The sequence below is a fragment of the Sminthopsis crassicaudata genome, chromosome 3 (genome assembly GCF_048593235.1).
Source record: "Sminthopsis crassicaudata isolate SCR6 chromosome 3, ASM4859323v1, whole genome shotgun sequence".
NCBI classification, from domain to species: domain Eukaryota; kingdom Metazoa; phylum Chordata; class Mammalia; order Dasyuromorphia; family Dasyuridae; genus Sminthopsis; species Sminthopsis crassicaudata.
Window position 1 is genome coordinate 515,731,936 of NC_133619.1, and position 16,846 is coordinate 515,748,781.

The 16,846-nt window shown below is 39.0% G+C and overlaps 1 protein-coding gene across 2 annotated transcripts in view; it reads left to right on the plus strand.

Moving 5' to 3' along the window:
- The first annotated feature begins 207 nt into the window (after nucleotides 1-207).
- ACER3 (alkaline ceramidase 3) overlaps nucleotides 208-16,846 on the plus strand; it is a 204,599-nt gene continuing 187,960 nt past the window's right edge. The window contains exon 1 of one of the 2 annotated variants that reach the window (XM_074304131.1): nucleotides 208-512. In XM_074304131.1, the coding sequence (XP_074160232.1) occupies nucleotides 407-512 (106 nt within the window). In that variant the 5' untranslated portion in view covers nucleotides 208-406. The remainder of the gene's footprint in view (nucleotides 513-16,846) is intronic. The other variant, XM_074304134.1, reaches the window with a different exon arrangement.

The window sequence follows — 16,846 nt, forward strand, 5'->3', positions numbered from 1 at the left end:
CACAAGGTCTTTTAGCGCTTTCTCCTCGATACTCCGGCCCCACCCACTGTCCAGTTACCACGGCAACGCCGCTACCCACCCCTTGCCCACACCCCTCGCTGTGTTCGCTTGGGCTCCACCCCCAGACTCAGGGTCGCCATGACGACAGCCCCCTTTAACCCTCCCTCCCCGGGATCGCGGTGACATCGCCCAGTCCCCGCCCTCCGCTCCTCCCGCGGGCCTGTCTGAGGGCCCCGGGCCGTGCTCGCGGCTACCCCGCCTTTTTCCCCGGGGCGGAGCTGGGCCGTGGCTGCGGCGGCGGCTGAGGCGGGGCGGCCGAGGAGGCCGAGGGGGCGGAGCCGGCCGGAGCTGCCTGAGTGACGGCTGCGGCCGACCGGGCTCCGCTCAGAGGGGAGGCAGCAGCGCCATGGCCCCGGTGGGGGCGGACCGAGTGGGCTACTGGGGCCCCACCACGTCCACCCTGGACTGGTGCGAGGAGAACTACGCCGTCTCCTTCTACGTGGCTGAGTTCTGTGAGTGTCCGCGGGCGCGCAGGGGTGCGGGACCCCGGCACTGCGGCCCCGCGAGAGCGAGCGCGGGCGGGGGGGAGAACGTGGGGATCCCCACGGCTCCCCAGTGCGGGGGGCGGGGGAGCGTGGAGACCCTCACGGCTCCTCAGTGCGGGGGGCGGGGGAGCGTGGAGACCCTCATGGCTCCTCAGTGCGGGGGGCGGGGGAGTGTGGAGACCCTCATGGCTCCTCAGTGCGGGGGGGGGGGGCGGGGAGAATGTGGGGACCCCCCACGGCTCCTCAGTGCAGGGGGGCGGGGATTGTGAGGACCCCCGTTTTCCCCCTGTGCAGAGAGATATGGAGAGTTTGGAGCTTCCACCCCCCATGGCCCCTCCCCTCAGGACAGGGGATATGGATTCTGGAGACCCCTTTCCTAGGGCAGGGGATAGGGATGGAGAGACCCCCCTAAGGCAGGAGACAGGACTGTAGAAGCCCACCTCCGTTAAAGTTGGGGATTGGGATTGGGAGGCCTGTCTCCACTGTCAGGGGATGGGAGGCTGTGGAGACCCACTTCCTTCCTCCAAGGCTGGGGAAGGGGGACGGGAAGACTCAATTCCTCCCCATCCTCACACAGAGAGGGAGGGAGGGAGGGAAGGTGGAGGCCTGTTTTAGGAGGAAAAGAAGTAGGGGACTCCCCCCAAACAAGGGGATCAGGGGCAGTGAGGTTAATATGGGGCATGTTGCCATTCCTAACCCCCTGAAGACTAGAAGAATGTGTGTCCCCCTTCTTCCCCCCCCACAAACGCACTCTGGCTCCCTCCTGCTTCCCTCAGGTGCTGACGCTCCTGCCAGTTACCAGCCCTGGGGCTGGAGATGTGGTTTTCCCTCTGCTCTTGCTCATGAACCTCAGGCCTATTCCTCTTTTCTGTTTTCTCAGATACTCTCTCTCATGCCAGGCTCAGCGCTGCCCTCTCCGAGCCTTGCTGTTTGCCACTCTTGTCCCCAGCTGCCTCTCAGTGCCCGGGGCAACTTCTCACACCCATGAAAGCTTGCCCCCTCGCCGCCTCCTTCCTCTCATCTTCCAGTAATTCCTGAATTCTGCCGTGAGCTTATGAGCATTTCTCTCCTCACATGCCCACCTGGGTACTGCTTGTACCAGCTCTTGAAGCTTGTATGAGGAAATTCTTTTTAATCCGTAATATAAACTCCTAGCTGTCCTCATTCCACAACTCCCTTCTGCCCACTGCTCGGTCTGAGGGCACGACCCGTGCTGCCCATTTCTGTTATCTGTGTAGATCAGGCCCTTTGGCCCCAGGAAAGAGTACTTAAGGGTTGTCTGTCCTCCTACACCTGGCTCTGCTGGGCGCTCCTGATATTGTCCTCATGCCACATGTCCACTTGCCAAACACCATTATCTTAATGCCCTACTTGGTCCAGGTCCTGAGGTAGCCCAGAGATGGAACTCATTTTGCTGGCTTTCCCCCAGCTCACTAGAGTTTCCTGATTATTTCAAGTCCCTTCTTTAACCTCCCCCTCCCCTCCCCCCAATCAGGCTACTGGAGAACAGTTCCTAACTGTGCTCCCTGCTCCTCTCTGGCCCCTAAGAACACAGCGGCCACCTGAGGATACAGCCTCCCTTTTCTGTACTTTCCTGGGGACACAAGTCAGAATCTTCAAGATCACTGTCAGCCCATGCTTTCAATACAGAAAGTTATATCAGATCCAAGAAAGCCAAGGAAAAATCTTCCTGACTACTTCTACGATCCAGGGCTTAAGACATATATGTTGCTTTCTTTGGTTGTCCTTTTCCATCAGCTTCTCTCAGAATAAGAGATACTCCTGCAGCTTTGCTGGATGATGGACACTCTCTATCCCCCAACAGAACTGTGACCCGTACTTTATTCCTGCTATGCTTCTCCCCAAGGCACCTGCTCCCTGCAGAAGGGCAAAGGGCAAACATTCCAGGCAATTATTATCATGTCTGACCCAGCTGTACGAGAAGAAAAAAAAAAGTGCCTTTCTGGATCTTCTAGTTATCAGTCTTTTGCCTTACAGGCCTATTTTTATGCTGAAAGTTATTTATTTGTGTTTTTTTTTTTTTTTTTTTTTTTTTTTTTTTTTAAGGGTCATGCTATTTGTATCACTTGGTTTGTAAAAAATTGTGTTTGCAGTATTGGAGAACTTACACTTTGTACAGCAAAGGAGAAAACTTAAAGAACCCCATTTGGTTATTTGTACGGTGGCCTTGCGAAATTCAGTGTTTGTCAGAGGAAGACCTCTTAAATTAGAGCAACAAAGGCCATGGAGTCATGGGCTAAGCAGATTGCATTTCATGAGGGCCACAAAAGAGGGAGAGAGAATGTCAGAGTTTACCCTTAGAAATGGGAAATGACCTTGTTTCTCTGCACAATTAGTAAAGGAAACACTACACAGACAACCATCTGGTTTTCAATCAGAGGATAAGGAGAAGTATTGGCAGTCACTTTTGTCCAGATATTCTAGGGGAATTGCTTAATTTGGAGAATGTTTCATGAAAAGCCATTGAAAAATAGCACGGTAGGGTGAAAAAACACAGAAAACCTGCATTTGAGTCTTGGGTTTGAGTCCTACTTCTCTCTGAACTCATTTCAGTATCCTTCTTTAAAATAACAGTAATTATCATTTACAGTACTGATCTCCCCTTGTCATGTTGTGAGTATGAAATAAGGGGAGTGTTGTGATGGAAGGACCCTGGACTTGGGCTTGAGAATTGAAATTTTGTCACAGGTCTGCTCCTGGCTGCCTCTTGATAAGGTTCTCAGTTCCTCTTTTGTAAAGTGATAGTATTGGATTATATCATCTTTAGGATCTGTTCCAGTTCTAACACTTTAAAACTCTGGGAGATCATGGTAGGTGCTGTACGAATCTGAAATATTAGTATTCTCAAAAAGAAATTCAAGTTTGTACTGTTGAAATAACTAGAAATATGTAGAAGTTGAATAAGAGTAGAAAAGTAGGAATAGAAAAACAAATTGTGATATGAGCTTGGGGTACTAAACTTTCAGAATTGAAAGTGACCTCAAATGTTACCTAGTTTAATCTTTCACTCAGGCTTTATGGGCCCCTCTGGGGCATCCATGACAAGTGATCTGTCAGGCCTCTATTGGAACATATTATATAGCCCTCTGTGATACAATATTCACATTGCAAAATTACGTCAAGTATTTTAGATAATAAAAATATCATGTTTCCAATTTCCCCTTTCACAAAAAGAAATTTGGACAGATAAATTTAAAAAAAAAATGTTGATTGCCCTAGAGATCATACATTATTTTTTTGAGGTCATACATCTTGATATTGGATTGAAAAATAAACTTGGAACATCAGAACTACTGAGATTTGAACTCTGCTTCTTCCACTTTCTGATTATGTGGTCTTAGGACCTTCCTCTTATTTTTTTTTGGACCATCCTCACCCTCATTTATACTTATCTTGGCTACCTAATACTCCACAGGGTCCTGAGCTCAGTTTGAGAAGTACTTAGGAAAAATTAGCTGGGGAAAAAAGGGAAAGCAATCCAAAAGACCTCACTTCTTAGAGTATTCATGAGGGAAGTGAGATTTCAGGTCCTGGGCAAATGATGGAAGAATAAGAAGTTAACGGGATTGAAACAAAACTTTATAGAAGTTTTAAGGACAAATCCTTGGATTAAATAAAGTAAGGTGGGCATATTCAGTATATACCCATGGCCATAAATACCAATGTGCTAAATTTGTACCTCTTTTTCATATTACTTCCTTAAAGATGATTTTTGAGTACTTGCCACAAAGAAAAAGCAGTGACAAGTTCTTAAAGTGTTATCGAATTAGGATACTGTTTATTAGGGGTCAAAAAAGCCAGTTCAAATCCTGCCTCCTTTACTTGATGCACTTGGGGCCTTGGGCAAAACATTTTTCTTCTCTGGGCCTCTTAGTTTCCTCTTTTGCAAAATGAAAACTAGCTGATTTCCAAGGTTCTTTCCAGCTGTTCCAACCCTTTCAATTGATCTCATCTACTTTTTAATGAGATTTTCTTGAGATAATAGTTTTTCCAACAAATATGGAAAAAATGTGGGCAACTTTCACTTATTCTCTTCTTGCCACCAGTCTAATCACTATATCCCTCCCATTTCTAATTATCATTCTGCAATCCTCCTAACCATTGCAAATATAAGCAGTATTCGAGTCCTAGACTATGGACATGCCATTTAGGAGGTTTGGCTTTCAGGGCAGGCCTAAAAGTAGTATGATCATGGTAATAAATCACTTTTCTAAAATTCTTTATAATTTATGAACACTTTCCTTATGGCTTTACAAAGCATTCCTACTTTATAAAGATACTGAGGTGAAATGATTTGCCTAAAAGGCTACATTTTTCCTTATCTCTTTTAATTAGATCACTTTTTTCTTTTGCAAGATCTCTACCCCTGCTTTTTTTTACTTTACCTGAAGCATTAAATTCTGCTCCAGCCTTTTACCTTTACTCTGTATATATCGTTCTGCTTTAAATGGATTTCTTGTAAACAGTATAATTATAGGATTCTGGGTTTTAATGCAGTCTGCTATCTGCTTCCGTTTTATGGGAGAGTTCATTCCATTCACATTCACAGTTAAAATGACTAATTCTGTATTTCCTGCCATCCTTTTTTTCTCAAGTTATTTTTTCTCTTTCTTTTCCCCCTTAAGACTACACTTTTCTAAGGCATTATTTGAATATAACACAATAATATATATTGAACATAATAAAAATACAAGGTTTGAGTGACAGTATCCCAGATGGTACAAGTATTGAGCAATCCCTCTTGCAGCTTAGAAAATTGAGGTGCAGAGAAAAGACAAGGGATTTGTCCAAGATCTTACAGCTGTGAAGCAACAGATTGCAACCTCATCAGCTTGTAAGAGATTGTCATTCTTTGGATTTGGAGTCTCTGTGTTTAAGTGCCTGTCACATAGTAGGTAGCATCAGAACTCAAATTGCAGTTAAAAGGTTGTTTCTGTGGAGTCTTTTGGGATTCAGAGATTCTGTGATTCAAATATGAATAGTTTCAGGAGCTACAGGGATGAAAGGAATCTCAGGTTATTGGCCAGACCTAACCTATACTACTTGATTTAGATCTAAAAAACTGGCTTCATATGCTACTAGTTATATGACTTTAGGCAAGTGATTATCCTGTGCTTCAGTTTCTTCATCTGTAAAAAGGAGATATTATTGTGAAGACTATGTGCCTTATACATAGTGTAAATAGCAATTTACATATCTTCCCTCCTTCCCTTCCTTCCTCCCTCCCTCCCTTCCTTCCTCCCTCCCTTTCTTCAGATAATCAGCCTTACAAGTCCATGATGGAATTAACTAGGCAATATAGTTCCTGTGAAAAAGATCCAGTGATTTTAAAATGGACTGTCAGTTCATGTAAATAACCAGCATGTAATCCTAAATTGTATTTAACTAATTTACCTACTTTCTTATTTGTGGTAGTGATTCTGTTGCTCAACTCACTTGCTTTTTAGTTTTGTAAATGACTTTTGTTTTTTATATTATTTACTAATACCACATACTGATGGTATCTAATAGCATATGCAACATTCTATCTTTATTCTCTACCTTTCTAAAGAAAGGAAGAAGGTACATTTTTGTATTGCTTCTCCAGGTCTTTAGAGCTAAACAGCATTCTGTTTTCCTTGATTGTTTTTACCAAATGTTTTGTTATTGTGTATTATTGTTTTCCCTGGTTCTACCTACTTTATTTTGCCACCCTTTTTATGTATTTCTTTGAATTCATGTTGGTCATTTCTTATGTTCATGTACTATAATTTGTTTAGTCATTTCCCAGTCTACTTTGTTTTTCTAATTCTTTGCTGTGACAGAATGTGCTGATAGGAATATTTTGGCATATATGGGATTTTTCTTTCTGTTTTTGACCTCTTTGAGATGTTTACACCTAACAGTAGGATCTCTGGGTCAAAATTATAGACATTTTAGTCATTTTTAAAAAGGGGTGTAATTCCAAAATACATTCCTAAACTGTTTCTATAGAGATAGTGGGGATATTAGTCATTTAGATATGGAGCAGCACATCTTGGGAAGGGCATTGACCTACTGTAACCAATTCAAAAGAAGGTAAACAGCAAGGGAGAGAGGGAACTGAAGAATGTAACAATTGACTTAAGGAACTGGGAAGAGAAGACTAAGGGAGAATGTGATTGTTGTCTTCAAGTATTTGAGAGTTATCATCAACCAGTTAATCTCTCTATATATTTAAGTACTCACTGTATGACAGGCTCTTTGCTAGGCTCTGAGAAACAAAAATAAAAGAAATCCTACTCTCAAGGAAAAAGCCTTACTCTATTATATAGAAGATGTTTAAACTGTGGTTTTATAACATATCCTACTTGGCCTCAGAGGCCATATATGGGAGCAATGGAGTTGTACATTTTAAGATGTACGTGAAGAGCTTGGATTTGAATTCAGTAAGGAGGACCAAAGTTCAACCTTACTTTTTAAGTGGTTAGATTATAGACAAATAATTCAGCCTCTCTGAGCCTATTTCTTTATGTGTGAAATGGAAATACCTGTGCTATTTACCTACATGGTTTTGTGATGCTTAAATAAGGTAACTTGTAAAATTGAGCCACAAACTTTAAAAAGCTGTTAGTTATCCCAACAACTATGCAAAAGTGAAATAGTTTAGTTGAGGAAAATTGTAGGGTTTTTTTTTTAGATCACCTGAAGTTTTTGCATACAGGATAGATGACACAGTACAACCTAAAGCTGTAGGTGAGTGGATGGATTCTGGCTCCAGCATAGTACACGTTGCACTTTATGACATCATGTTATTTGCAAACTATTACATTATGAGATTTTTTATTTTTTGGAAGAGTGATTACTCTCTGTAATACCAAACATCCCAAAAGTGCTCATCTGCCTGCTGCTCACAGACCTTCAGGAGCCAAGAGTCTAGAAGCTTACAATTCTAATTGTTGGGAAGCCAAAATTTGTCTTCCCTTAATTTATACCAATCGCTCCTAGTTCTGCCCTCTTGGACTAGTCGGAACAGTTATAATTTCTTTTATCATGCCATCCTTTCAGATATTTGAAAATAGTACCCTCCCACTCCCCACTGTCCCTCCAGTCTGCTTTATTAGCATTTCCATTTTTTTCCACTAGACAGAAATGGTACTTACTAAATAGTGACTGTTTCCTAGTTGTCTTCCCCTTTGCCATTTGTCCACTTGATCAGTACTTAACTAGTACTGACACTCAAAAGGAGTGATTCTTTTATTGATGCAGATTACAGGCTTTCCTACTTAGCAGATAGACAGAGAGCTACTCTGTTGGCCAGCTGGGCCGTGTTTTGGAGGCTTTGTTCTTGGACAGCAGAAATAGAGTTCACTGCCTGCCAATGGCCTCCCAGCCTCACCTAGGCAGACTGCTAGCAGGCAGATAAATGCCCAGGACTGGATACTTTCCTAGCTTGGTAGATTCTGGCTGTATGCTGTCACAGTCCCTGAGAAACCAGCAGGATGTAGTGGAGAGAACTCTAGAATGTTGGATATTATAGGTGGCAATTCCAGCTCCCCTGCTTGTGACTTAAGTGTTCTGAGGTTCTGGATCTGTCTCCTCATCTATAATCAGAAGGCTTGATTGTTTCCTAAGATCCTCTGGAGCATTGGAGGGCAGATTGTGTCGTTCTGTCAATCTCTCACTTCAAATAGTGTTTCCAGAATTGAATATAGTAATCCAGACAGGGCTTCCTGGGACAAAGTATTCATGATTCCTTTTGTAAACTTCATATTTCCATTATCCATCAAAAGCTCTATCTGTACATGGAGGGCTCATGCACACATGAATTGGGGCTTAAAGCTAGAAGAAGGCTTGATTTTGTTTTCAGATCTCCCTGAACTTGAGTACTGGACCAGATCAAAAAATTTAATTGATGTGTGAATGATGGTTCTTGTAGTAAAATCAGGGAGAGGGGGATGTTTAGAGTTCTTTTGACTAAAGAAAGGATGGGCTTTTGGGGAAATAGAATTGGAAGTAAGAACTTAATTATGTTCAAAGTACTAGATAGGTGCTTTAGGAAGTACAAGAGTTGTCCTTTATGATTAGGTAAAAAATATGGAATTCCATTGTAGCTCATGTGACAGAAAATTTTTCTCAGCACATAACAATGCGCTTTCAAGTAATGATACTTTCTTATCTTTCTACCCAGGGTTCCTCCCAGACTGTTTTATCAACTGCCTCCCAATTAGATGCAGAGGGACAAGGAATCTTTATTTTCCTTTTTTTTTTTTTTTTTTTTTTTTTTAGGAAAAGCATGGAGAAAGTTGTATACAATTCAATAGGCTGCTAAATAGCAAATGAAGCAATACAGAGACATGGACTAGCAAGAGAGTCAGAAGTCATTCTGACATACTTTTTTGCCTCTCCCTGAATATGTATGTGGTACCCAGTTATGAAATGGGGAATTAGGCTTGGGAGCTTGCTTTGGTGGCTCCCAAGCCTAATTCCCCATTTCATAACTGGGTACTACAATTTAGGAAAGATGGGATAGCTAAATAAGAATATGTCAAATTCAAATTCTACAAATCTGTCTCCAAATTCTGCAAAGTGTCTCCAAAGTACAAGGGAGAATGCTTAAAAGCAGGGAATACAAAGTTTAAAAATTGACATCTTTGTCTTCAATTATTTTCCATCCTAAAATGGAGGGCCATAAAATGGGCCCAACAGTTAACTACAGTATCAGGTGGAGGGAAAAAAGAGGCAAATAGAGAACCAAATACTTTGAAGAGACAGAATTTTCTTAATCTGAGGATTTCAGAGGATAGTTTCATCGTTTGTACATCATGCCATGGCAAGAAAATGAAATGTGAGGAGAAGCATTAACATTTGTCAGATATTTTAATACCTTTCATGTGGAAGGGAGATAATATTTATTCTGATTGATCAGAGGGTAGATTAAAGAAAAAGTAGGAGAAATGGAGACAGAATTCAATTGGATATAAGAAAGAACTTGCTAATCATCTGAGTTCTCCAAATATTAAGTGCACTGTTGCATTCTAAAGTTAAGTTCATCATTAGGGATTTCAAGTTGGGAAATGGGGTGAAGCTACTTGTTCAGATTGGGGTCAAGTGTTTACTTGACTAAATGGTCAAGTAAACAGTGTGCGGCTTCTTGTTCAGGTTGGGGATATGGACTAAATGACTTCCAAGTCTGGCAGAGTTTCATAGACTTGTTTTTTTTTTGTTGTTTTTTTTTTTTTATGTGCAGTAGGCTATGTTAACCTATGAGGAAACCAAAATGTGAACTATACAGTTCCTGTCCCTCTGGGAGTGTATAATGTTTCTCTGCTGGGGGGGAGTAGAGAAAAAGACATAGAGATAAATGAAATAATACAATTTCATAAAAGAGAAATACAAAGTGGTCTGAGGGTATGAAGTACACAAGTTGGTTTTTTTTTTTTTTTTAATCTCCTATGCTCTAGACCGCAGGCTAGGTGTGTCTGTGGGGGTGGAGAGGCAGAGAATGCATCAGCACAAAGATAAGGAGGCCAGTTTGGCTGACCCTGGAGTATATGAGTACCAATGGGAATAATGGGGAATAAGCCTGGAACGAAGATCAGGCTAGAGCCAAGTCGACAAAGGCTTTAAATGCTGATCAGAGGTATTCCTTCGTATTTGAATCTGGCGGTAATAGAGAGTAAAGACTAATGCCACTTCATCATCTGAGACAGGGTTAAAGGGGGAGAGAATAGTAGAAGGCACTGGAGGGATAGGAGATGAGGGAGAGCGGAGAAGAGGAAGCTCATGGCAAATGATCTTAATTTTTGCTGTAGAATAAGACCCAAGGTTTTCAGCTGAGAGGTGGGGGGAAGAATTGTTAGGGGAGTTTTGAGGAGGGATGAAAAGATTTGAAAGGAATTGTTAGGGGAGATTTGAAGAGGGATGAAAAAATTTGAAAGAGCCATTGTAAGGAGAGTAGGTTTGTAAGTTGATGAAGGAAGGTTTAGTAGGATTGCTCAAAAGCTCTCTGGAGTAGAGTTTGACAGCCTAGTGCTGAGATTGCAACATTGAAGAAGGGGAAAGGGGAAAAGGGAGGAGTATAGGAATGTTTTTACCTAAGCCTTTGTTGTTTGTCATATGACTTGGAAGTTACAGTAACATCTTTTACTTTTATTCTCCTTCATAATGCTTTATATCCTACATTTTATTGTACTATTTCTTAAAACCTTAGTCACGTTTTGTTTTTTCCAAACTGGTGGGGTAAAATTAATTTTTTTTCCTTTCAACTTGATTTTTGAAAGGGGTAGTCATTGAGCTAAAACTATGATTAAAGCAATTTAAAATTGCCATTTTATTGCCTTGTAATTAAAGATTATATGACTGACAACTCATTGGGAATTTAGAGGATAGGAAGTCAAATTATGACTACTATTGAATCATCAGTTTTAAAAACTCATTTCTGTAGTGTCTTGCAAAGTTAAAAAAAATTCTGTAGTTGAAGATATTAAAACTTGAGTGAAATGATTTTGGCTGTACTACTAGTAAGTATCATAGCTACAAGTGAAACCAGAAATTCTTACTCCAAATTCAGCCTCCTTCCATGAAACTATGTATATCCTAGAATTATTCCCCCAGTATCCCTCCTGATATATTTGTTGAAATATGTTATCAACCTAGAGCAAAAACTTTTATTGAAATGGCATAGGACATTTTCATCACCAACTTAGTGAGCACTATGGCACAAACATAACTCGCTATCAACAGGGAGAATGATTGCATAATTCTGTTGAAGGAATATATGTGGAGGGTGACCTTACAAAGCCACTGCAGGAGCCTCTGGACATGCTGTGGATTTACTGAAGAATTCATCCTTGCAGAACTTGGAGCTGTAAACCCTGCACTAGGTTTTTGTAGGTAATCCGTTTTTCCAGTTTGCTGTAGTCTCTTTTAGTTCCAGCTTCTGGTCCAGCTGAAGTACTTGGTTAGGTTGTGGCTGAACAATTTTGAGCTTAGTTACCTCAGCCTTAGCTGGGAAGTCCATCATCTCCTTAGCAGGAGGACTCCATCTCCTGGCACCGAGCTGTCTCTCCACAGGTCACGGTCTGGGTCAGGCAATCCACAAGTACTTCTGTTCCCTGCTTCTGCAGGGACCATTATCCTGCTGGGGGAAGGAAGAGGGAAATACCCTTCCTACCCTACTGCACTCTCAAAGAGTTCAGTCTTCCATACACTAAGCTCATCCCTAACTGCCTATTGATTCAGAGGAGCTCCTTGGCTTTTTAAAGCCTACTGGGAGTGTAGCTGATCTGCAGCCAGCCAGTCTCTGGAGATCCCTGTGTTCCATCAATTGTCTTATTCAATGGCCAGCATATTATGATGTTATCAGTTTGTTTAGATATCTCCTTTATACTATATTATTGGGTCTATTTAGGAAAAAAATAACCAATTTGATCCAAGGACTATCTTTATTCATCTCCTCACTGTCAGAAAAGGAAATTATATTATGACAAAACATACTTAATCAATGTTGGTTTATAGTAAACACTCTCTTTTTATGGGCTCACAAGCTGTTCTATTAAAATTTGTTCTTTGTTTTTTTCAGATCAGAAAGGTAAGTTTGAAGAATCTTCCTTCCCTCCCTTTTTTGAAAATTTCAACAGTATTTTCTCATCTTTAGTCCAGAAGAATTTCCAGTTTTCCATATTTTTAAAATCATTGTCAGTGTCTCAGCAATTACATCTGCCCATTCTTTAGTACACTGGGATTTAATTTGGCCATGTCTGGTAATTTGAACTAATTGGTACTGTCTTGATATCTTATTCATTATTTAAGTTACCTGTAAACCATTTAGGGTTTTATCTTTCCAAGATCCTTTGAAAAAAAAAAAAAAGGCATTTATTCATCAAAAGGCACATTGGTGGCACAATAGACAAGCTGAGCCAGAACTCAGGAAGTTGTTTAGTCCTTTCAGTCATGGTCCTACTCTTTGTGATTTCACTGGAGAATTTCTTGATAAAGATATTGGAGTGATTTGCTGTTTTTCTTCAGTTCATTTTATAGATGAAAAACTGAGGCAAGCAGGGTTAAGTGATTTGCCCAGCGTCACACAACTACTAAGTGTCTGAGGATGGATTTGAACTCAAGAAAATTAGTCTTCTGGACTTCAGACCCAGTGCTCTATCCATTGTACCTCCTAGCTGCCCTACAGTTATTTAACCTCTCTGCCTCAGTTTCCTTAACTATAAAATGGTATGATGATAAGAGCTTCTACCTTTTAGGGTAATATGAGGATCAAATGAAATATCTATAAAAGTGCTTAGCATGATGTATAAAATAGTATAAAAATTATCAAATAATAATTAAAATAGCTCCATTTATATAGCACTTACTTCATGTCAGGCAGTTGTGCTAAGCACTTTACAAATATATTCTCACTGATTGATCCTTACTATTACCCTAGAAGGTGGGTACTATTTTATTATTTTACATTTTACAGGAAACTGAAATAGAGAGATTAAGTGATTTGCCCTAGGATCATCACATAACTAGAAAGTTTCTGAGGACAGACTTGAACTTGAACTCAGGTCTCATGATTATAATTATGAGAAAGTAGAAGCCAAATGAAATGTTCAGTAATCATAGTTTCTTTTTGTCATCTCTTATCATCCCCTAATGATGATAAGATGATAAGACTATCAAGCAATGTTCTTATCCTCCATTTTGATCTTCTTGCTCTACACAAAGCTTTTTGAAAAATTGTTTTTTTAAATATATTTTTAAAAATTTTGAGTTCCAAATTCACTCCCTTTCTCCAGCCCCTCACTTTGAGAAAGCAAGTAATTACCTGTTATAAATGTGAAAGCATGTAAAATGTATTGCATATTAGCTATATTGCAGGGAAAGAAAGCAAGAAAAGATAAAGTAGAAAAATATGTTTCAATTTGCATTTATAGTTCCATCACTTCTCTTTTTGGAGGTGTGAATAGCATTTTTTCATTATGAATCCTTTGGAAATATCTTGGACCATTGTAGGTCTTTCATAGTTGATTATCATTGTAATATTGCTATTACTATGTATGATGTTCTCTAGTTCTGCTCATTTCAGTTTACATCAATTCATATAACTCTCTTCAGGTTTTTTTAAACCCATCCCCTTGTCATTTTTATATCATAATAGTATACTATTTCATCATATTCATAAAGCACAACTTATGCAACCATTCCTCAATTTCCTTCAATTTCCAATTCTTTGCCACCACAAAAATAGCTGCTATAAATATTTTGTATATATAAGTTCTTTAAAAAAAAAGCCAAGTTTTTTTTTAATAAGTACTAAGTCCTCATTTTTTAACCTTCAAATGTTAAGATATGAGAATCAATATAAAAATACTTTTTAAATGGTTAAGGGAGGCAGTGTTTCACAGTCACTAATTAGGAATTATTTCATATCATCCCTTTTGCTGTCACACTTTGGCTATTATTCACTATTTGTGACCAGCCTCAACCTATTCTTTACAATACTGTGATACTCATTTCTTTTCTATCTTAGTTATTGGCTATTCTTTGGTATTCTTTGTAATCTTATACAGAATCCTAGTTGGTTGAGGAATTTACTATAAAGCCATGTTGAATTTTTTATACAGCCTTTTTGTTTTTCATTAGGATAATTTCTATTTATGTTTTCAGAATTCTATTGAGAGCCTACCATCCCTCTTGCTCCAGCTTCTCTAAAAGAATCTTAGGACATCAGATCTCATTTTCCTATACTCTTTGAAATTATTTCTTCAAAAATTAAGTTTGCATGCCATTATGCTAAGCTTTACTCTTTTAGCTATCAGAAACTCTTAGGAATGTTTGATAATTTCCTATATTTCAGCATTTCCACTTTATTCATCAGTCCCTTTAAAAAAAATTAGTCCTTTCTTATTGGTCATAAGCAGGTTCAAAATATAAGCTTCTTGTGTTCTCCAGCAGTTTATAGCTAAAATTATGAACAATATCTAGAAAGAATTGATCAGTTACTTGATTTTAGTTTAAAAAAAAAGAAAAAAAAAAGCCCTCAGCAGGTTTCTAAGTAGTTGAAATTTCTCCTAAATTCTGTCTTTCATTTGAGTGCCAGTCTTGTGAGTTTCTTTCAGAACTGATTAACCAGTTCTTCTGGCCAGGTGGCTAGTAATAGAGCCATGCTGTCATTAGCCTGGTGTTTTTCTTTTCTTTGATCATCCTCATTTAAAAGTTTTCCTTTGTTTCTTCTTTTCCCATTCTCCTACTTTGATAGGTTTCCTTAAAAGAGGAATGTTTTATTGTAACATTCTGCTGATGCTGCTCTACAAACCATCTAATGTCTCTTGAATAAAGTTTTAACAAGATAGCCCTTCCATTCTCCTTTTCTTGTCACAAATTATATCCCCTTCCAGCCTCATTGATGAGTGGGATTGATGAGTATGGAAATGAATTTATCTTAGTGTTCTTTATTGACTGTATTCATGTAGACCTTTTGCTAGCCAATGGTTCTCAATACACATTGTGCCGGTTTTCCTTAGTTATTTTCAGTTTGCACATAGTATGAGGTTAATTTCCTGTTTAAAGATGCTTCCTTCTCTTTTATCTGCATTAGGTAATTGGTTTTTCTTGTATTTGTTTCCTTTTTTTTTTTTTAAAGAATAAAGACTAGAGAAATTAAGAAATAAATCTTTAAAGAAAACATACTTATTAATTCTGATTTTTTCCCTGTATCTCTACTATACTAGTTTTGTCCACTTCAAGATGCTCAACCTGAGTTTTCCCAAGATAAATAAGCAATTCTTAAGGTTCAAACTCAGACTCTCAGATTGTGTTATATAGCTTCTTTATCTGTGAGCAGAATATAGATCCCTCTCAATAGCACGGTGTCCTCCAAAAAATCACTGTCTTTCGGTGAGGGTCTCAACAGGACCCCCAGAAGAATGTGGCAGATTTGAAATACTACTACCTGTGTTCTATTTAATAGAGTTTTGATTTGGAGCAGATTATACATCTTCTAGTATTAAGTTTGTAAAATGGAGATAATGATCTTTGTCTTTTCTGCTTCCTGGTGTTATTAAGATCATATGAGAGATAATCAATATAAAGTACTTTGTAAATTGGTAAAAGAAGGCAGTGTGGTATGGTGGAAAGAATTAGGAGATCCTGTTTCAAATCTTCTGTTATTAGTTATAAATTGAGAAGCCTATTATAAAATCTCTTTGAGCCTCAGCTTCTTCATCTGTAAAATGAGCTTAATGATATTCTCACCCACCTGCCAAACAGAATTGTTGAGAGGAAAATATTTCATAAGTCTAAAGTACTTGGAATCACACTTACTCTTCTTTCCCCTGCACTTCCTCCTCCCCTTTTAGAGCCTTAACAAATTCAGATCTAGTTTGTTATTAAGAAATACATCCGTGCTTTGTCTTTGGTTCTTTCATTCTTGTCTCTCCAGTCATTTTTTTTTTCTGTTTTTCTCATCACTCTTTGATGTTTCTCTTTTACTTTACCTGCTTTCCAAACTTTATTCTTTCTTATTCCTCCCAGGATGGCCTCCCAGTTCTCTACAGATTCACTCTTCTGAAACTAATAAGGAATTGATAATGAGGAGCTCGGCTTTCTTTCTGCTCAACTAAGCACCATAACTTGTGAATCAACTGTTTATCTAGTTCAGGAGTTTGCAAACTTTATTTGTAAAGGGATAGATAAAAATTTTAGGCTTTAAGGGCAAAAGACAAAATCAAGGATATTATGTAGATTATGACAAATAAGAAAATAAATTTCCACCTTTTATTGACAACATTCAAAATATATAACACAGTAAATAGCATTTTATGATGTAGAATTCTTTTTTTTAAATAACATTTCATTTAATTGGGTTCAAAGTTAGTTTTTGTCATCAAAATAGATTGTAAATGTTTATCTGTTACTGCTAAAATCTGTAATGTGATTTTACATTTTTCATCTTTGAAATTCCTTTTCACATAATAATTTCATTGGGACTCAGTTTGTTCATCTGTAAATTGAGTAGGACTAGATAGGTAGTCTATAAAATGTCCTCTAGAAACAAATCTGTAATTGTGATTATATTTATTTAGCTCTTTAAATATTATGAAATGTTTTCTTCACACCCTGAAAGGATTGGTATTTTAAGGATTACTTTTCTCTGTTTACTCATGAACAAATAAGACTCAGAGAAGTGGCTTCCTCAAGGTTCCAAGGCTTTTAAGTGGAAAAGTTGAGTCTGGTAGGGTCTTTCACAGTCTCTAGTGCAATTTATTTCCTCTAGTAGGGGCTCAGTTTCTTCACCTGCAACTTGAGGGAATTGGACTACA